Here is a 22,433-nt window from a genome sequence, read left to right as displayed (position 1 = left end):
CAGGGATTTGGGCGAAAAATACATCACTTTTTTGTTTGTAATAGCAGCAGCAGCAGAGAGGAGAGACGAAGCTAACATTGCCATATCCATACATTTCAAATAGGGATTTACTAGCGTCCATCGCGGAAGGCATTTGGCGGATGGTCTGTTGCAGGTGAGAGCCGCCACAGACTCACTTTTCAACAGATTTTGTCTTCATTGATTTATTCATCTGATTCCGTGATGAAACGGTAGCAAATCCCTTTCAAATAACAGCAAGATGAGTTCATTGAAATGTCTGCAGAGTATCCCATTTACTAGAATTGCAGAATGCGGGACTTAATTTCAGACAAGGGCAAAATTCTATCTTCTAATCTCAAAAGGTGTCAGTTTGGAGTCCATATAGAGATCACATGTAAAGGCTCCTACTACACCTCTAAAATTGACCCTTCAGTTTTCTAAGCCCAAATATCTTCGGGAAATCTTCATGGCAGCCTTAAAATTTTGACAAAGAACACTTGACCTCAAAATCAGTTTTATTCAGTGTCTCTAGTCTTTCTGTTGGAACTTAAGATATCTCGCGCTGCGGACACAATCAATCTGCTGCCAATAACTGTGGATGAAGCAGTTGCCAAAATGACCCACCTTCAGAATTGCCTTTGAAAAGCCCCAACCCTGCGCTTCTTTTTTATTTATTTTTTTCAGCATCAAAGCTCCATCCCAGATGGCTTTGTATTTCTTTAAACCCACAAATAAAAGGAAACATCAATAAACCAAATAATGCCTACTGTGTGGAGCTCAAGAGAGCAAATATATATATATATATATGATATATATTTACATGGATGAAAATTCTCAGTTCATAAACTGCAGTGAAGCGGAATAGAGCTCCAAAAGAATTATAAGCTATTTACTTAAACTTGTATCAGACTCCAACCGAAGATTTTAGGGTCGAAGCAATCTTACATGAGCCATTACAAGGCTCTCAAGGACAGGCATCTTGCAAAGGAATGCCGGTACCACTCCTGTTGTGGTCTAGTTACCTCTCTCTTCTCTCTCTATTTCTTTATCTGATCTCTCAGTTGGCATCCTTGGCACGGTTTGACAGATGGGGATGAAAATAAATATGGATTGAAGAATTCAATGGCATAAAGCCTCTCCGTATGTAACCCAATGCACGAAACTGTCAGAAAATTCTCCGAGGTTTTCAGAATTCTGGGCTGAGCCATAGGACATATCTGTTTCTGTCTGCTCTCTTCCCTGCAAAACGTATACTCAAAAGTTCAGCAGACAATGAAAGAATTATCTGGAAAGGTTTATATTTTGATTCATGTAATTCGAAAAACAACACTTTTTTTTGGCAAGTTATAGTCAGATTATACTTGGTCTGCCCGTTACACAGTACTGGTGATTATTATTAATTACAGAGCAAAGTTAGTTACTGTTAAAAGAAAAGTTCAATGAATATTAGAAAAGCACAAAAGAGTGGTTGTAGACCCAAAATGTAGCAATAGTGAAGGACAAGAACACTGACCTTGGTGCTAGACCCATTTTCACTTGGATGTGGGGTTGTTTCCACACTTATGCCATTGTGGACATTTTCTGATGACATGCTGGGGATTGGGGAATTAATAAGGTTGGATCTGCAGCATGAAAGGGGCAGACATTTTCTAACTTTCAACACACTCATAATATATCACTGATATAATTTAAATTAGTAGCGCACTTTGTATTGAATAATATAATGCACAATTGATCGGTAGTAGGCAGTGCATTTAGCACAATTCAACATGCAAAAGCACCAAACACATAAATTACCTCTCGTATGTTTCGTCCTCACATGAGTTCCCAGAAGAAGAAAGCCAATCGAGGTCAAGGAAATTTGAATCTCCTGCTCCATGCTCATTGAAATAAATACGATCACTTTGCATATCTGAAAACAGCTGCCTCCCAGTCATCGAGGGGGTGTACCTAGAAAAGACAGCTAATGAGCCAAATGCCAGACAGCACGAGAAAAGTAACATGAAGATTTTATTCCACATTTGAGCGACCCTCTTGATTTCTTTTCCACCTTTTCTGTTAGTTTATTTTTATAGTCTTGATGGTGATGAGGAAGGGGGAGTAAAGCAAGTAGCAAGTAAGGGGTTAGGGAGGATACAGAAGAATAGACTATGCCAACAGTGGTTTAGCAGAAGAGCTTTGTACGAAATATACAAGAACACAATATCACAACCGGTGGTTTAGCAAGTGTGAACCAAAATAATGGGGAAAAAGGAGAGGGAAAGCACCGACTTTTCAAAATATCTGATTTTATTGCGACAGTTTTATAAAATGAGAAAAACTTGAAATGAATCGAGAATTTTAGGACCCAATATTTTCATTTTTGTCATTTATTGTGAAAATTATCACGATATTTTAAACATAAATTTTATTTTATATTATTTCTTAAAATACTATTTTAAATATTCTAGTCTTTTCCAGTTTTTCTCCGATAAAAACCCGAAGATAAACAAAAAAATTAATAATCTCCTGAGATATACATTTCCCTAGAAATTCCCGAGGCCAACCTCGAATATGATATATCACTTTCGCAAGATGATATTTCCGGGGTGGAATCAGATAGACCCTTGCCAGTTCCCATTTGAAGTGTTCTTTGAGGCAATGCTGAGTGAGAAAGTTTCTCATGTCCACCATTTGTTATTGATGCAGGCGTGTCGCTTTCCGATAGAATGTTGCCGTCAGATAGGGATCTTTTGACAAATGACCTATAAAACACAAGAACTCAATGATTACTGTTTAAAAATCAAATATAATGAAAAATTTCCCAATGTCAGATAGCAGGTAAAACCATAAAAAAGACCTGCGAACCATCACCGCCAAACAAGTGGTGCACATTTTGCATTCTTGTGCAGAGGTATGGAACTGCATTTCAAATATAACGGCAACTAACCGAACCTATGCAAAGTCCATAATAAAATCAACATGACTGTATGATACACAGGGCATCTTACAATCAGTAACTCTGGAGAAATACTCCGTTGCTGAAAACCTTTTTGCCCACAACCAGAAAATGCACAATAGATGAAGTGAGATTCAGAAATAAGATAAGTTGAACTTCATCAACAAACAATACCATTCCAAAAAAAAAAAAAATCAACATTGGAAACAAACCCTAGGTGTTACAAAGAAAGCACAATGCATGCCTAGCTGCTAGACCTGGCAAAAAGTGACCCGGACCCGCGGGCCGGGTCCACCCGGCCCGGCCGTAAATTCCGGGTCCGGGTCCGGGTCACCAATCTGTGACCCGTTTAAAAATGACCCGCGGGTCCACCCTGCCCGTCAAAAATGGGCCGGGCGGGTGGACCCGCAGGTGCCCGTAGAGAATTACAAAAGTTTTATTTTGGCCTTTTTTTCCCGTAATTGTCATATTTTTTAATTTTTCTTTGTAGTTTTTTTTGGTAATTGTCATATTTTAACACCTTCTTTTCGTATTTCTTTGGTAATTTTTCTACTTTGCTTCCCTTTTTCCGTCATTTTTCATTTAAAAGTTAGTAACCGTATGAATATTATAAATTGCTATTATTTTATTGCTAGCCACCTTTGCGCAACTCGTACCTCTGTCAGATCTTTGCAGCAAAGGATGTGGACAAGCCGAAAAGTAGACTAGGAGAAGGTGGCTAGCGAATCCCTATTTTAAAAGAAAAAATCTTAAAAATAATATGTCAGAAATCCAGGCGGCCCGCGGGTCGGCCCGGCCCGTACGGTCCGGGTCCAAGCATAGTGACCCGGACCCGTATGGGCCGGGTCAAAACCGGCCCGGCCCGCCCGTTTGCCAGGTCTACTAACTGCATCCAATTTAAAAGAAATTTTATGAAGCTAAATATTTGTGATAGCTACGACTTTCACAAAAACAAAATGTTAAAAAAAAAGGGCGGCCCAGTGCACGAGGCTCCCGCCATTACGGGGTCTGGGGAGGGCTAAATGTACGCAGCTTTACCCCTACTTTGCAGAGAGGCTGTTTCGGTGACTCAAACCCGTGACCACCAGCACAGTATGAACACTAAATGTAATGGTTGAAGAAAAAAAAATGAACACTAATCACCCTCATTCTTTCGTGCTAGATACAAGCACAGTACAGAATGGTTCCTTTCGACACTAAAGGAGGTTTTTATCATGGGTTTAAACATACTGAGTGACTTTTGTGATTCTCAAGGTGTTAGTACCTAATAGTGCACATCATATGATGATATCTTTTGATCACAACTTAATCAGTTTTTTAGGAGTTTCAAGTAACATTGCTAATGGTAATAATAAACAATTATGCAAGAGTCTGCATCAAGAACATAGTTTCAGCTGAAGCACCCAGGTATCACCTGTGGCATTTTCACTTTTAATACATTTTTTCAAGTAAATGCACCTTTTTATATTATTTGCATTTCTTCCAGGAAGAAACATGATGGGTTGCTCTATTCTTCTATTATTGCAGCAAAAAAATTAATCGACGAAAACAATGTCTAGGTTAATAAAAAACAAGAATTTGATGAACCCTATAATTTCACATATTAGTACCTTGCATTTTCTTTGGCGTAGGAATGGGCACGCCTGCCAACATTGTAATGCTGGTCCGAATCCAGCTCCCAGAGTTCTGGTTTACCATGTTGGGGTTGGAAGTACCCCAGGAACCTGCTTGTCCAAGGAATGAATTTATGCAATGAATAAGATGCTAGCTAGTTCAGAAATCAAGCGAGGTGAATCCAACTTCACTTCTTCTTTTTTTTGAAAAGCAAACCAAATTCACTAATCATTTATCAAACTGCACGAAAGGGGCACAAGATCAGTTTCTTGAGCAGTGAGCTCATACTATAAATGTTATAAAACTTACACATTTATAGCATTTTGTTTTTCAGCATCCATGTAGGCGTTGCTGTAGTATCGCTGAAGTGTCCTGAAGAACTCCTGGGACTGTGTTGCTGCTTTCCATTGACCTCTCCTCTCAGAGAATATCTAGGTAACATCATAAATACAACAATTAACAGATAACTTAGTAATCTAAGTTACTAACTACTAAACAACTAAACAAAGCCTTTGTCCCAAACTAGTTGGGGTTGGCTAGGTTGTTAGTAAAGAAAAAGGGAAATGTTTACCAATATGAAAAAAAGAAGAAAAATGGGACAAGGAAAAATAATACACAATCTTAAGAGAAAGCAAAGAAAAATAAATATGGAGAGCAACAATGCTTTTCAAAAACCGATCCAAAGGACCTCTTTTTACGAGAAATTATACGGTGGCCGACCGTTTAGTAACAAGGGCAGAGAGAGAAACCTGCCACCCTTGATTTTTTATCCAAAGAAAAGTAAAAAAAAAGGGCTTTTGATGGATCAAAAATCAATGGAGGGGGGTTTTCTCTCTCCAACCTTTACATGTAAAGGTCGGCCACCATATAAAATCTCTATTTTTACATTCATTAAGATCATTTCCTTTGTTATATCTAGGGTGTGGGTTCTCTCTCTCTTCCTTAAAAATCTACTCTGTCTCTGACCTCAACAGATGTTGGAAAGGGATTTGTTATGCATCAGAAAGGGAGAGGTTAATTACTCCTAGTTGGGTGTTGCCTCACCTTGGGTCGCTCAAGCTAAATTTTGATGTGTCTAGTAAGCCAGCCGAGGTGGGAAGTTTGCTTAGAGGAGGAGAGAGAGGGGGGGGGGGGGGGGGGGGAGGGGGAGAGATTTTCGCGCCCCATTGGAGTCAGGGATTCTAACAATGCATAGGTAAGAGCGGTGCTCCAAGGCATTAAGATTGTTGATGATAGTTTGCTGGACAGATTGATAGTCAAGGGAGATTCTCTTAATACCATTAAATGGATGGATGGTAGCAAGTTGTATCTGTGGAGATTCACGGATTTGATCGATGAGACCTGTGACCATACGGAAGGTCACCCGGTTCGGTTTCAGCACGTCCTTCGCTCGGCAAATAGTGGGGCGGATCTGTGTCCATATCTGTGCTTGAATAGTGAAGTGGGTCCTCTTTTATTCAGAAGTCATTTAATTTACTACTTCCTAATGGCTTAAAAGAAATAAGAGATAATGGCAAGGTTTTAAATTTCCACCAAAACCGACATGAAACGACCGAATTGTTTCCATCTCCATCTCCAACCACCAAAACCGAAAAACGAAATGACCGAGATGCATAAACTAAAATCGTAAATGTACTAGTGGTACTATATATCATTGTGTAAAAAAATTATTTTTATGTGAATTGCATGTGAAATGTGGTGTGCATGTATTATCTATAAATATTGATATGAATTACATGTGAAATTTGGTATGTACTAAATTATCAGACACAAGGTGAAATTTCATTGGTATGTTCTAACATCTGCATATGTTCCCGTGATTTTACAGGATTTCCACCGAAATTTTCACCCAAAACTGAAACGTTCGTGTTTCCGTGGCGACCGAAACTTCGTACGATGCCCATATCTCTTCATAAAAGGTTTGTGAAATTTCTTGTCCTTACGATTCTAAGAGGTAAAAGTGTTAAAACTGTTAGCTTCAACAATAAAATATAGATAACCTACAAAAACTTCGTACGATGCCCGTATCTCCTCATAAAAGGTCATCCTTAATTTATACTAATCAAAGGAAGGCACTAACATTAGCACTCACAAAACTCAAAATCACAAACGTTGTTCGCGAATAAAAATTCTGATAAGAATTATTAGAGAATGAGAGAGTGTGAAAGCGTACATGCAGTGGCAACTACAACTCAAGAATTGAAAATAAGTAAGAAATTGGTCACTCCAAGAGAGGACATATCTTATTTCATCACCCATCAAATTATTATGCTTTCAAGAATGAGTGCAACCCTTCAAGTGTACCTTGTTGTGGGCAGCAGAACCACCGTACTGGTGTGCAAGTGTGTCACCCATTGTCTCATAAAATCCCATCAAATTCTCAGCCAAAGGGGCATCCAGATCAATTTTTGGAACATCTATGAGACCGAGGGCATGAAGCTGATGCCCCAGGGAAGCCAAACCATAGGCATATTGTGCAACATTTGTGCGATCCAAGCAGTCTATACAATTGGTCCTGAGGACACCCTTTTGGAACATAGGTGGCTTGACCAAGTGGTTTTCGTTAAGTTCAATATGATCTTGTTGTGTTCCATTTTCTGATATGTCAGCATCCGCTGTATTATTGTTGCAAAGGTTTTGAGAATAATTACCCTCATCATCCTTCCTGTAATATATTCAACGTTAAAAATAAACAAATAAAAAGTAAACTACAGCATGCAGAGAAGCTGTAATGTGATACCAAATACCATTTCAGAGAAACTACAGTGTAACTGTCTGGGCCAAAAACAAGATTGACTACAGCATGATAAAATTCAAGCATACAGGACATAATTATCCAGTAGAAAAGATATTTGGTCATAGTTTTCAAGAGTGGCAACAGGCAGTAGGGAGAAGGCAAAGTGCCCCAAGATCACTTGCATGAACACATCAATTCAATTTAGGTGAGCCTAGGGAAGTGCAATGAAGAAAATGCCTAGTAAAAACAAACCAAGTAAAGGAAGACATCCGTAAAAAGGTGGGGGTGGTACCAATTGAGGAGAAGACGAGAGAGCACCGCTTAAGATAGTTTGAGCATATCCAACGAAGGCCTTTGGATGCTCCAGTGAGAAGAAGTGACTCATGCCAAGTTGATGGAGTAAAAAGAGGTAGGGGCAGACCGAAAACAACTTGGGTAGAAACATTGAGGAAAGACTTGAGGGCTAGGAACATAACAGAGAACATGACCTTGGATAGGATAGAATGGAAGAAAATGATCCATGTAGACGAACCCAACTAGTGTCAGGAGTAGACGTAGTCAATTTGAGCCGGGTAGATCTTTTCACCTTCTTCATGCAAATTTTCTAAAGGATTCATTAGCCAACCCCAACTAGTTTGGGACAAAGGCTTAGTTGAGTTGAGTCGAATTGTTGTAAGGTAGGTTGGGAGCCTAGGACTCAATTCAGGACAAAAATCGTTTAGGTGTAAAGCCCAATATCAAACATAACAGACTCAACCACTGTAACAGTTACACACAAAAAGGTTCTCTTCAAACATTTGTAAGAGATGAAGAAGAAATAAGGTTATCAGCATGAAAATAAAAGAATAAAAAGTGAGACTATGGAGAGGAGTCAGGTGTTCTTTTTTCTTTGCAATCAGAGGGCGACAAGTTGTACAATAAGATGTACAAGTAACGGTCAACAAGGAACGACAAAAACTAATGCAATAAAAGTACTCACTCAAAGAACTGCCATTTTAGAGCTCCGTCGAGTCCCAATGCTGGTGTCGCTTGGCAGTAAAAGAAGCCTGTTATGTTCAATGCGTATGTAGCCACTTTGCCCAATAATGTCAAGACATTGGTAGCCTTGCTGAAAATTACATTCCTTTCAAGTTAGAAAGATATCTCCAAGCAGCAACATTAGCATTCAAATATAGCATTCAAATAAATACTGGACTCGGCAAGCCAAATACCTTCTAGAGTGTTTGTGTAGATCCCAATGTAAGAACTTCAAGCTGTTCTCCTCAGATAGATCCTTATTAATAAAATCAATTGCATTTGCAAATTCAGCACGGAGTATGGATTCTCGAGGTCTCTTCTCGTGTGTCTGTTTAGACGCAGTCAAGTTAATAGAAAGGAGGGAAGAAATACTTTTCTAATTTATGTTCTTCTTTTCTAACTAGAAGCATTTAGATCAGACAGCACGCCTGAAAGACAAGAGGAAGTTGTCAGAAAATCTTGCCACAATCAAACTGGAGAAACTACCTTTATCAAATTCAAAATGATTATTGGATTTCCATATCTCCTGACAAGGTTCTCAAAATGAAGTCTGGTAGCTTCATAATTTACGTCCTTCTTCTTCACTGGAAGGAGACAACAATAAGCCAGTAAATAGAACATTCAAACATCAAGAGGACTACGTTCTACACTAGCGTGTCTAAAACTTACATATGATATCGGGCTTAATATTCAGGCGTGAAGTCTCTTGGGACCAAAATAGGGGAATTGATCCCCTATTCTGCACAACAGAACTTATTTGTGTTTCGCATCCTTCAGGAACATCTTCGAACACGATCTGTTCCGTCTCGACATCATTAGCTACTCTACCCTTTTCATTTACACCTCGTTTCAGATACCTATAGGAGAAAAGAAAGCAAGAAAGTCTAAGGAGGAAAAATATGTAATTCCACTTTGAAAGATATTTGAAACTTTGATTGTTAATAATTAATAAATTTCATAAAGCAACACTGTCAAACATGTCAAGTTTTATAAAGAAAAGCCAATATATACCATACAAGGCTAAATTTATTCCAACCTGGTGCCAGCAAAATGACGTGAGCGCCTAGCAATAAGTGTCAGCTTAAAGTCCTTTCCCAATATCGAAAGTTTAGCCTGAATTAAAAAACATAGACCATCAGTAACCCTTTAAATAGAAACCTGAAATTTACGAAGAGCAATAAATAAAGACAAGTAGATTAGATGCCAACAGCTATTATGACACAAAAGTCACCTCTAAACCATTATCAAGAAACCATGTAAACCTGGATTAAAATGTCAATAAAGTGATAAACCATGAAAGGGCAATCTTCCTGGTCACCTAATTTAACAGAGAAGATCTGCTTATACCAGGAGATGGTTGACATACGAGGCTGATTCCAAACAAAATGCAAGGATATAGAATAAGCAGTACAAGGCATGTAATGTTTGAAGTGTAAGTATTGAAATCACATAAAAACCAAACAACTTGGAAAGGACAAGAAGCAACATTAGAATATAACATGTACAAACATGAAACCCAAAGAACTGGAATTAAGATAGAAGAGAAATCAAAATACAACTAAGCACAAGATGACTCATGTTTAAGAGAAGAGAGACCAAAATACAACTAAACCCAAGAAAGGTCCAACGTTGGACAGTGACCTGTCTAGCAGAACAGTCTTATCAATATATTGAAATGAAAAAATATCATAAGCACGACATTCAATTAAAGCTTAAAAAATGGTGGAATTTGAAAGACATTAGTAAGAAATTATTTGTTATTATTAGTGCCAATACCGCTTTTACCTCTTAAAAGTGTAAGGACGGGAGTCTATACAAAAACCTTGAGCACTGAAATGATTTTATTTGTTCACATGGGATACCACTTATCACGCGATTCGATGTTTTCTCTCTTCTTTTTTTCAAATTAATGTCCTCAGACCAATTTTTAATCCACATGTGTATATTTTCAATTCCATAACCACTCACTACCAATGCTAGACCAATCATAGATCGAACTGTCGAATCAGAAGCACAATGCAATTATCAGGCAAATGTCCCACCCTTGAGCTCATAATAGATTGATGTACAGGCCTACCCCAACCCGTTCCAAACTGAAACAATCAACCATTCAGGAAATGTCTGACATCAAAAGACAAGTGATGCGCAGATTCAGGAAAGGGAGAATACATGTTTACGGAATGCTATTATAAGTGTGCATGGAGAAGAGTTTAAACTATTAGTCTCTTTCTATATTTACCTAGCAGCATCAGGAGAAAGAAACAGTTCACCAACAAGATGCAAATATTTAATTTAACAACGGAAATAAATTCTAAAAGATTAACCAAGCATTGTCTTATATTTTCCCGATGAAGGCCCCAGAATCATTCATCTTCAGAACATTACCTGTTTAAAGAAGCCATACACCAATGCAACTGTCCAGACAGTGTTCTTGAGGTGATTCCGTATTCCACGCGTTAAAAATTCGTTCCAGACGAACATTGTCTCATAGAGAACTTGCCCTGTCTCATCACCACATAAGTTCTTTTGAAGGCTACGCATAACATGGTATGAGTAGCTGAAAAAGAAGTCCTTGGTAAGATCCACTGTGCATAAGAGCTTCTTGTATCTACGCCGCCAATGAAAAACACAAAACAATGACTGAAATGAGAAAGCGTGTACAACATTTGAGAAGATACTTTAACTAATGACAGTAAAAAAATGACCTAATACTTCAGCTCTCAATACCTTGTTTCATCTAATTTTAACATTACTGCATGAAGCTTGCCTCAGCAGATTTGCATTAACTGATTTAGTGGAAACACTCTATGAAAATGAATAACTTTCAAATAAGAAAAATGCAATAAATGGAATCTCATATGTTTCCCAAATGCAAACTCTTCCTAATTTTATCATTACAGTGACTTAAAATTAAAGGGCTTATCAACAAATACGACATAGAGTTTTGAATTTATTCAGCTTATTGTTAAAATAAGCGGACTCCATAAAGGATAGGACTTGCTCATTAGTGACAAAAGTCCTCCAAAGTTCATATCATCATAGTATTTAAATAGAAATAAAGAATAAAAAAATCACATCTGAATTCGTTTCCCTTCTACAATACAAAGGGGCAGTGAGAGATTTTGAATACTAATTTCTACATTCTCCTCCAGAAGCACCATGGACATTATACATTTACATGCAGAATGGACAAAAAGACCTGTTCTCATTCTTAGAATAAGCCATATTGGACTGCACAGTAGAATTTGGAAGTGGAATCATCTCGCTCTTAGTGATAGCATATACTATATGGCCACAAATGGCTCCAATCTGTCTTCTTTTTGTGATAATCAGCATGTAATAAGGCCCCAAAAATTTAACGAACCCTGAAAAACAGAAACAAATCATACGAATTTGTAAAAAATACTGCAATGATGGCAATAAATCTCTAAAGGCACTCAATGAAATTTGCACTTGAATTGTTCATACCAATGATTCCGTAACAAGTGGTAACAAATTTCAGTCCACCCGTAGACCTATTTCCTTCATTTATCCGCTTCAACAGGTCGTAACATTCACTTTCTGAGTATGTGGTAGAATCTTCACGAATGTTTAACTCAGAGGGATCCAACCTGTCGATCTTTAATACTCTCCATAGTGTTCTACTCTTGTCTCTCCCTATCATATAAAATCTCTGTTCCATAAAGAAATCGGACAAGCATTATATAACTTTTCTTTTATAATACACAATGCATGGAATACTAAGCAGCATAAACCAAACGCACATAACTTCATGAGGACTCAGAATAGAGGCCCAGATGGAGGACTTTAAGCAACCAATTAAGGCAAAGGCATATCCCCACAAAAGGAAGACAGTATCATAAAGTTCACCAAGTATAATCAAACTTATTATCAGGAGAAATGTGAGAGCTTCGTTGGGAAAATTAAAAAATCAAAGATACAACAAAGTCATTCAAACCTACAATTCACTCAAGAAACGTGACTAGAGGAACTTTTAGAAAAGGATTTTATAATTTTATAGATCAGAGTTAACTGTGCACCACTTGATCCAACGACCCCTCTAAAATGTCAAAAGAGTTATTGGCATACTTCACACTGCCCGATTTTGATTAGATTATGACTATAATCACCTCAATCGAACCTCCACTCTTATAGGTTTGACATGGATCATGTCACTAATTGTGTGAAGTGCTCTTCCATGTCCCATCGCAACGAAACACATCTAGATTATTAATACGGCTGTGTGGTTAGAGGATCTGAGTTGTCTATAGGAGGAGAAGTCTTGGTACAAAAATCACAACAACATAATGTTTCTCATTGTTTCTAAATGAACTTTTCCTGTCGAATGTGGAACATTCACTATCATTGCTTTTAACCACTGCCATTTTGATTCTTGTGCGACAAACTGTATTGTGGCCATCCATTGGAGGACATAACATATGCATAGTGGTGAGCTTGTGATATGCAATGACAGTTTGTTTTGACATTCAAAGATCTCTTAGAATCGTATTATGTTACGAAGCCAATTTGGTCCGCAACAGAATTGATCTTCTTAGAGGGAAGATCTGCCTCTTGATCCACTTCGAGGGAAGGATCGGTCCTCTTTTGTGCAAACAACCACACTTTCTGCGATAATATTCTTCATTCCCTCCAAAAGACTGGTTACACGTTATTTATTAAAAATCCATAATCTAGATAAGCCTTATCTCTAAGACTCCTAACCATGGCTGAAAATTTCGGTTTCGGTAACCGTTTCAGACCCCACCGAAAACGGAAATTTCGGCGAAATCCGAAATTTCAGTCCGAAATTTGGTAATTTGGTTCGAAATTTCGGCCGAAATTTTGTAACACTTTTTTTTCTTAATAAATAATGGCATTTAATCGAAATTTCACCGAAATTACAAAAAATACCGAAATTTTGGCTAAAAATGAAATTTCAGAAAATTTCGGTTTCAGTCCCTCGGTCAAAATTTAAAACCATGCTCCTAACTAACTAAATAACTACAAAGCAAATTTGAAAATAACAAATATCACAACTAACTTATTTCAGCCAAGGTGGGACCCAAATAAGCATGTAACATTCCTCCTCCCTTAAATCAACCTTGTCCTCAAAGGTTGGATCATTGGAGAAGATAATTTATTCCGCTGGGGTCCCAAATCTTATTGGGCATCATCTTCACGAAAAACATAGTTGACATCAATGGTTGAGACAACTCCATCTTCAAACCGATCTCATCGCGGCATTCATCAAAGCTCCTGCGGTGTCTTTTCTCAAGGTTGCCAGGGTGGGAATCGAAAGCGGGATTCGATTCGGGATTCGAAAGCGGGAATCGAAGGCTCCTGGGATGGTTGGAAGCGGGAATCATGGGTTTGCCAGAGAGTCGACGAAGATTCGCCGAGGATTCGTCGGGGTATCGCCGGAGAATTGTCGGAGCTTCGCCGGGAAATCGCTGGGAGTCGCTGGGGAGTTGGGATTCGCTGGGGATTCGCAGGGAATCGCCTGGAAATCGGGGTTCTATAAAGTGGGAATCGGGGTTTCCATAAATTGGGAATCGAGGTTCCCAAAATTGGGAATTGGGGTTCCCAAAATTGGGAATCGGGGTTCCGACGGAATCGATTCGAGATTCCCCAGAATCGGGGAATCGAATCGAATCATGATTCCGATTCGCGATTCGGGGGGGGAATCGCGAATCCCCACCCTCAGGTACGAATCCTGCTTCCCTGGTTTTTCTAAAACGATTTGGATGTTGACGCACGGATGACTATGGGCGAGAATTTTTTTTATGACGTCGGACATTTTGAAAACAGACGACGAACTTTCTTTTGTGGCCTTTTCGCCTTTTCTTCTAGCTGATTCTTTTCTCCCTTCTTCTTTCCTCCTCTTTTTCTGTTTCGATGTTTCTTTTTCATCGTACAGGCCTTTTCGACCGTTGTGCTGGTTTTGTTCAAGCCTTCCGTAAGTCGTCGATGTTCTTCTATCATTTCCACAAGAAGTGCTTTAATCTCCTGCAAATCTCCACGCATTGATTCCCAAATCTTCGAAGACGTAGCCATGGCGCAGGATCGACCGCTTTGATACCAATTGTTACGAACCCGATTTGGTCCTCAACGGAATTGATCTTCTTAGAGGGAAGATCCGCCTCTTGATCCACTTAGAGGGAAGGATCAGTCCTCCTTTGTGTAGACAACCACACTTTCTGGGATAATATTCTTCATTCCCTCCAAAATACTGGTTACACGTTATTTATTAAAAATCCATAATCTAGATAAGTCTTATCTCTAAGACTCCTAACTAACTAAATAACTACAAAGCAAATTTGAAAATAACAAATATCACAACTAACTTATTTCAGCCAAGGTGGGACCCAAATAAGCACATAACATATTACCACCTAAAAAAATTAGCTTAGAATTTCTAACCAAGAAATTCTTAATCTACAAAATATATACAAATTAGTCAACAAGAATCATGATGTAGGCAAAAAGTTCAACTTTTAAAACATATTTCCAATACATCACTAGACACTGCTTATGGTCATTCATTAGCCTTTTTTGGACAAAAATGTCCTTTAACTCTAAAAGCACAACTCTTTTCCCCAAAAAAGATTGTTTTTTTATTCTTAAGAAAACTTCAATCATTTTGAATAAAAAAAAGCGCTACGACTAAAGTTTTTAGGCAAAAAATAATGATTTTAGAGTTGATTCAAAGGAATTTCATACGAGTGTGCTGTAGTATTTGTAGATCTTTTGGAAATATTTCCTCAGAAATTAAACTTTTTTACCTTCTCATAATTTTTAATGACTCGTTGCAAAATGCCTTGCAAATTAGTGATTTACATGCAAACAACCTATTATCTTAGGGCCTTTTGGATACGACTAAAATTTTGTTTGCATATAATATTATATATGCAAATGTTTTTGAAGTGAAATATGGTTATTCTTAAATAATAAGCCTTTGAGAAATGACATTTTTGTCTAAATGACTACTGCCACTGTAAACCATCCTAAAGAACACAACGGAAAGTATGGTACATTTCTAGAACCATTCAAATGCATTCGGTTTTTTAAAATGTATTCCACGAAACTTCGCATAACTGTCAAATTCTAACCCGTGAATTGAGTAAACCTCGGGCTTCTAAAAGAACATTAGCAGAACAGTCAGAAAGTCCTAATTCATCAAAAACGCACAATTGTAGTAATGAATGTAACGATCACACAAAAGAAAGTGCAACCATTATATTCCACTCAGTAGTAACTAAACTTGCACTGATGCCTGTAGTCAAATTCCACTGAGCTGAGTTAGAACATAAACGGCGTTCGTAAATCACAAAAACTCAGCTTGAAACTCCAAAGATAGTGTTACAACGATGGAGGTAATGGAGAAAAATACTTTTTTAAATAATATAGCAAGGGTACATAAGGAGTTTCAGTAAACGTCTAAAATGCTGTCTCTAGTCCCAATTGCCAATAATTCCCATTAAAGAATAACTAAGTCAGTAGACAAAAGTCAGAGAGAGGATAGAGATATCCAAGACATACGAACGGGAAATCGACGTAGACAATCACAATGAACTTTAAATAGATCAAAAATAACCAAATCAAAAAGAAGTATGCGATTGACACAGTTACGGTACAAAAAAATTGCTCTGCATAAACACAGATGCAACGAATGGTATAAAACAAATCAGAAATTGGACAGTAAAACCATCCTACTATCTGAAAGCTTTAGCACACAGGATGATGTTAATATAATCCTACCAACAAAATCAAGCATAAAACTGGAAAATTCACATTAATATAAAATAGGAGATAGAAGACGATAAAATTTAAACAGCAGATATAGTAAGAGATCCATCAAAAGAAGCAAGGACATGTCTTCAACATAAAAGAACAATAATTGAAATAAATAACAAATTTAAGCACAAAAACAAAGGAATTCAGAAATTTTGCAAAAAGATCAAGCATTAGGAAAAAAAATCAGCAATAAAAAAGTAACACAACTTTAGAAAGAACATCATAACGTACGAGTACAAAGATTTTCTATGAGTTCACTACAGATCTGAACCAAGAGGAAAAAGAAAAAAACAAGCATTCATCAGAAAATCTCATATAAGCAGATAAACGGGAAAATCTCACCGATCGAGTCTCGTAAAGCTTGAATTTCTGCAGGTAACAGCTCCTCCGGTCCGGTGCCTCCTCGATCCGGTCCGGCACCTCCTCGATCTGGTCCGGTGCCTCCTCGATCCGAGCCTGTGGCTCATTCGCTGTCTCCATGGTTCAGATCCCGAGCCTCGGGCTCGGGAAAAATCACACGGACATGCGAGACAGAGAGATCACCAAAATTTCGAGCTACAGAACCCTAAAATGGCGATCGGTTCGGTTGCTTCAGATATAGCATTTTCCTCCAAAAATCCCTTATCTATTGCAACTCCTTCTCTTCCATTCACGGGAGCAAGATAGAGAAAACCAGACAATCTCTTTGTTTTACTTTCTTTCTTTTCACATACAAGGGCTTGTGGTCTTAAAAAAAAGTCTCAAAAACACGGGAAAGAGAAGCTAGAAAAAAAAACTTAAAATCGAGGGAGAAAAAAGGATCGGGAAAAAAAAAATCAAAATAACAGGTCCCTGCAATCGATCGATATTCTTCTCTCTCTCTCTCTCTCTCTCTGAGCGAAGGAAAACCACAGCCTCAGCAACTCTCAAATCCACAAAAAAACTAAATGGAAAATATCGATCTCTCCTTGCTGGCCTCTTTATGACAAAAACATAAAAATACCGAAACCCTGCTTTTTTAATTTCTACAGGGAGCTCTCGTTAAAACGGCAAAAACGCTGGAAAAGGCAAGGAGATAAGTCGAACGAAAACTCGGTAATAAAATGTGGTCACTGTGACTTATTCAGAAGAAGGAAAAACAAAACGTGTTAAAAGCGTCTTATACGTTATGATTGGAGTGCTGTTTGGAGGCTTGTGGTTGCGGTGCTGGCAAATTGAAGGGAAAATTACATATAGACCTCCTGTGGTTTGGCAATTCCGTTTTAGACCCTGAGGTTTCAAAGTCATCAAACACACTCCTGTGCTTCCTGTGGGTTTTTTTTAATGTGACGGAGCTGACTGACTGGGTGAAATGACTATTATGCCCTTTCGTTATAAGTGTAAAAAAAATCCATTTCGTCTATTTCCTTATTTCTATCGAACGAAGCTAGGGTTTTTCAGTGGAACGAATCCAGGGTTTTTTGAATGTACTTCATCTTCAACCTCGCTCCGCCGTGATTCGTCTTCCACCGTTTGTCGTCTTCAACCTTGAGCGTCTTGAAGCTCTGTTCACTGCAACAACACCGTGATTCGTCTTCAACAATGGCATGTCGTAATGGAGTAACCATGGATTTTACTTGAAGCTCTTGAAAACCCATTCGATGATCCACTTGATGCCATCTGCTAATTGGAGAAATAACAAAACCCTAATCCCTTGGAAGAATAACCCAAATCCTTCAGATGGAAATCCCCTTGATTCTGCAAACGAATGGCAAAACCCTAATGTTCTGTAAAGAGGGGAGGAAATAACGTTTGAAACGAAGAAGGGAAGGGCTTTTACTGCTTTGGAACGATGGGCAAGGATATTTCCGTCATAAAAACATTAACCATGGTAACTTTTAGTCATTCCGTCGGGTTTAACTAACGGACCATTAAAAGAAGGGGTCTACTTAAAAAGTGTCAGAAACCACCCACCGGGGTGTGTTTGATGACTTTGAAACCTCAGGGTTTAAAATGGAATATGGCCAAACCACAGGGGGTCTATACGTAATTTTTCCTAAATTAAAAACAAAGGGTTAGAAATTCGTGACTCGGAGTCGACTAGTTTGGTTCGGGGTGAGTTGACTCGACCGGGTCTTGTCGATGGCAGAAGTGTGAATGGAAAGGGTAATGTAATCTACTCATATGGTAGGTAATGAATAGGTCAATCATTCAATACATTAGAACTTGTGGGTCCCAATATTTTAAATATTAGAAAATATCCACCAAAACATATAGACTGTATTAGTATATTACTATCCGTCCACCTTTGATACCGATATTCGATTATTAATTTACGAATACAACCATATATCAGCCAATATATTGTAAAAATATCCACCAATATATCAATTATATCAGTATCTGCTGACCTCGGATACCAATATATCGGCCGATGTCTGGCGATAAATTTATGATATTTTAAAATATTATAACAAATCAAGCAATGTATTGTAGTATTTAAAGGATGGAAAATTACAATATATTTTTTCACCCCCTGCAGTATGCATTCGCCCCCTGGGCAGCTTTAACCCTTTTTAAAGTCAAATTACATTTAAAGGGGGGTGAAAATATCATCGCCCTTTTAAAATTTCGATATTGTATAACTATGGTTTCGGGTTCATTGGATTTGACCTTCTTAATGTGTTTGGTTCCGTGTTGAATCCAATTGGTTGATTAGCCAAACCTCAACTCAACCTAACAGAGCAACATTCTTAAGTACCCTAATATTGAATCTGTAGTAGACACGCGGACACGTCTTCAAAACTCGTACGTTTCTCTAGTTGATGAAAAAACAACACGGTAACTATTTTACAGTTGAATTGCCCGTGTGTTTATATAATGTTCTCTTATAAGATTATCTCAAAAAAATCAATTATTGATCTGTTCCGCAAGCTTCATCTAATGAATAAATTTTCAATTCACGTGAACCCAACATCTCACGACTGTTTCCCTACATCTACAGTTTTCTTTGAAGAAAAAATTCTTGGAAAATACTTTTTTTTTTTTTGCTGTTTTAGACTTAAATACACTCTCGAAAAATAATGCAGAGAATTCCCATTGCACGAAAAAAAATATTTATTCTTCAAGTTAAATAAAAATTTCACAAATAATTCATAAAATTTTCAAAAACCATGTATAAATACCGTGCGGAAATTTTAATTATATAAAAGACATAAGATAAAGATAAAAGCATATATTTTTTTTTCACAGTATTTTCCGTGACTCTTCCTAAATACTTTCAATTTTTTTTTTAATATGTTCGTTTATGAATAATTCCCAAACGGCCAAATCCATTGTTATTGTGGTGGTGGCCCATTGGATTAACTGTCTCAATCACCAAACACATGCATTGCATGTACAGATGGATTTTTTAGAATCCTTATCTGTTTCACCAAGTCAGTGACTGACTATTAAGAAATCCAAGAGAGATTTTTTTTTCCCTAAAATTCCATCAGGCCCGTTTGGATACCTGATGCATTTGTATTTTGATTTGGATTTGAGTTTTGGATACAAAATACATCCATCATCTTCATGAACATGTTTTAAGAGAGAGAGAGAGAGAGAGAGAGAGAGAGAGGGAGGGAGGGAGGGAGGGAGGGAGGGATGGCTCGCTGCTGCCGGAGCAATGTCGAGGAGCAACGACAGTAAAGGAAGTTGCCACAAATATTGATTTCCAAATAATGTCTCGCAGAACAGATTTCAAAATCAGAATTTTTTGTATTGTCGTAGCTGATTTGAAAATTTTTAGGATCTGATCCACTTCAAATTGTCAACTAAATCCAAATCTAAATCTTGTGGGTATCCAAACGTGGCCTCAGAGATATGCACATTAGGGCCCGTTTGAATACCTCAAGCATTTGTATTTTGATTTGGATTTGAGTTTTGAATACAAACTACATCAATCATCTTCATGATCATGTTTTAAGGGAGGGAGGGAGGTCTATCGAGGAGCAGCAACGGTGAAAGAAGTTGCCAGAAATATTGATTTCCAAATAATGTCTAACAGAAAAGATTTTAAAATCGGAATTTTTTGCACTGTCGTAGCTGATTTGGAAATCTAAAGGATTTGATCCAGTTCAAAATATGAACTAAATCCAAATCTTAATCTTGTGGGTATCCAAACGTGGGTCTTTATGGAGAAAAGTACTAATTTTTTTTCAGAAAATTGAAACATCACTTGCTGTCTCTGTAAACATAGTATTTCCTTTTTACATAACCAAGTTATGAGATGTTACATGGTGCAAGTCCGTAAATTCCAGTATCTGTCAAAGAGTACAGTACGGCTTATACCATAGCATGATCCAAACCATGGGACCATGGGCCACAGAGTAAATAGGTTGTGCCCAAAAGTCATTTTCATAGGATGATCCTAGCCTTAATATCTATGAAAACTTCTATAGATCGGAGGGTTGATATCATCCTATGGAAATGATTTTGGGGGCACAATGTATCTACGTTGTAGCTCATCAAATGGATGGCTTGGATCATCCAAGTAAGTTATATCCTAGTGCAATTTGAGTAAATTCTATATGTTTCACTATCAATCAATGACATAGTGAATCTTTATTAGCAAAACAAGTCATGTTTGGTCGACCCTGGCACTCAACGAGTTGACTCGGTGAATTTTATGTCCTTGCCAGTCCATTTCCTGTTACAGGTTAATGTGTCGGACCCGTTTCTTTGAAGTATGGGGCTTTGAAACCCCTTTTTCTCGCGCAGGCATTAAAGAAGGAAGAAAATAATTGGATGATACCCCGCAGAATGCGAATATACCGATAAGCCTTTCTTGATCGAACAATTCTCATTATCAAATGGCAATAAAATTTAGGTGGAAATTACCAAAAAGTCCCTAATTATTGATATCCCTATTTATTAGCTTCAATTGTAGATTTTTTCGAAAGTTTTTTTGGCATGTAAGCTGGGATTTAACCACCTAGGTGAATGAACAAAGCCTTACCACTGAGATGTACAATCACAATAATGTTTCAGTAGATTGTATGAGTAATGTTAATTTAAAACCTATAATACCATGTTGCCTATTTAAGTCTTCTGCAAAGGATTACGCCATCGAGTCGATAAGAATTATGTTGCGGCACTCCCCGAATCATATGCCCCGGAGGCTACTAACTACACATGTTCATAAGGTCAACAGAGCATGCACAAGCGCCACTTCTTTAGCTTGGATTCTGAGTTAGTGGCGTTCAATCATAATTTGAAGAAGTTTCGCAACACTAGCTTTTTAACCAATGGTCAATTGCTCCTCTCGTACATGGGCCCAACGGAAATAGGTCGTGCCCCAAAAGAACATCCCCATAGGTTAATCATAACTCTCCGATCCGTAAAAGGACGTCACTATGTACAGAAACAACTACACTGAGGCCTTGAGAAGTTTGATCTAGCCCCATCCCACATGAACCAGATATTTCATCCAAGAATCCAATTTATTATAATTCAACGTAAAAATCACTGTTCAAAATGTTTGTAGCTATTCAATTGAGTGAGTTGTATGCAAGACTCTGATAATTATGATCATATCCAAAGTGGAATTTTGGTTCATGATGGCCTACAAAATAAATGGTCCAGATCATATTTATGTCATTTGGGTGGACCCGGATTGGGCTTCTCAAGAGATTCCCATAATATCACTTCTAATAAAAATTGCATAAATTTTTTTTTATATGATTAAAAAGGGAAGTGATATATTCGTCCCTTTTTTTCTTCCCCGGACCACCTCTATAGTATGTCTATGAATCCTCTTTTAACACAACAAGAGGTGGCCCAAGAAAGAAAATGAGGCGAATTTATCACTTCTTTGTAAAATGGGAGAAATTATATGATGATGGAGCAGACATGCTCATGGTCATCGACGGAAGTACCACCCTTGATATTTGATCCATCAACGGCATCTTAAAAACTGTGTTGCCAACGGATCAGATATCAAGGGGGTACTTTTGTCGATCAATACAAGCATGCCCATTCCTTCATCATAAAAATTCTAAGGAGATTTTATATGTTGTCTGTGCGTGAAGTCTAATATTTGTCGTAAAGGACTGTGGAGTGGGTGCCCACTTCTTATGACGATCCAAATTATTCACTGTACGGGCCACAACACGAATAGGCTGTCCCTTGTAAATCATCACCATAGGATGATCCTAACCCTCCGATCATCAAATGAACGGTTTGGATCATCCTAAAATTGGGCCCTACTGTACATGTTAAAAAATACTGGAATTAATGCACTCGCACACCATATCAAACAAAGAATTTATATAGTGCCCGATCAGGCATGCTCGTGTAATGGGTCATCCTAAGAATTGCCGCCCTTGATATTTG

At 37.9% G+C, this 22,433-nt stretch overlaps 1 protein-coding gene across 1 annotated transcript; it reads right to left on the bottom strand.

Annotated features, from left to right (window-relative positions):
* Positions 1-767: 767 nt before the first annotated feature.
* On the bottom strand, positions 768-17,172 carry LOC143877986 (phosphoinositide phosphatase SAC3-like). The gene is made up of 16 exons (XM_077380355.1): positions 16,443-17,172; positions 11,775-11,979; positions 11,506-11,671; positions 10,692-10,914; positions 9,343-9,419; positions 8,976-9,163; positions 8,793-8,890; positions 8,501-8,634; positions 8,269-8,397; positions 6,857-7,217; positions 4,862-4,983; positions 4,549-4,662; positions 2,547-2,744; positions 1,798-1,950; positions 1,514-1,622; positions 768-1,239 (listed from the first exon to the last, which is right to left on the bottom strand). The coding sequence occupies exons 1-16, from the start codon at positions 16,578-16,580 to the stop codon at positions 1,120-1,122; spliced, it is 2,535 nt and encodes an 844-aa protein (XP_077236470.1). The 5' UTR covers positions 16,581-17,172; the 3' UTR covers positions 768-1,119.
* Positions 17,173-22,433: the final 5,261 nt, after the last annotated feature.

The sequence above is a fragment of the Tasmannia lanceolata genome, unplaced genomic scaffold, assembly GCF_043159265.1.
Source record: "Tasmannia lanceolata isolate RefF3 unplaced genomic scaffold, GAP_Taslan_0.1 ptg000005l, whole genome shotgun sequence".
NCBI classification, from domain to species: Eukaryota; Viridiplantae; Streptophyta; class Magnoliopsida; order Canellales; family Winteraceae; genus Tasmannia; species Tasmannia lanceolata.
Note: the sequence above shows the minus strand (reverse complement) of the source record. Positions and strands in the feature narration are given on the sequence as shown.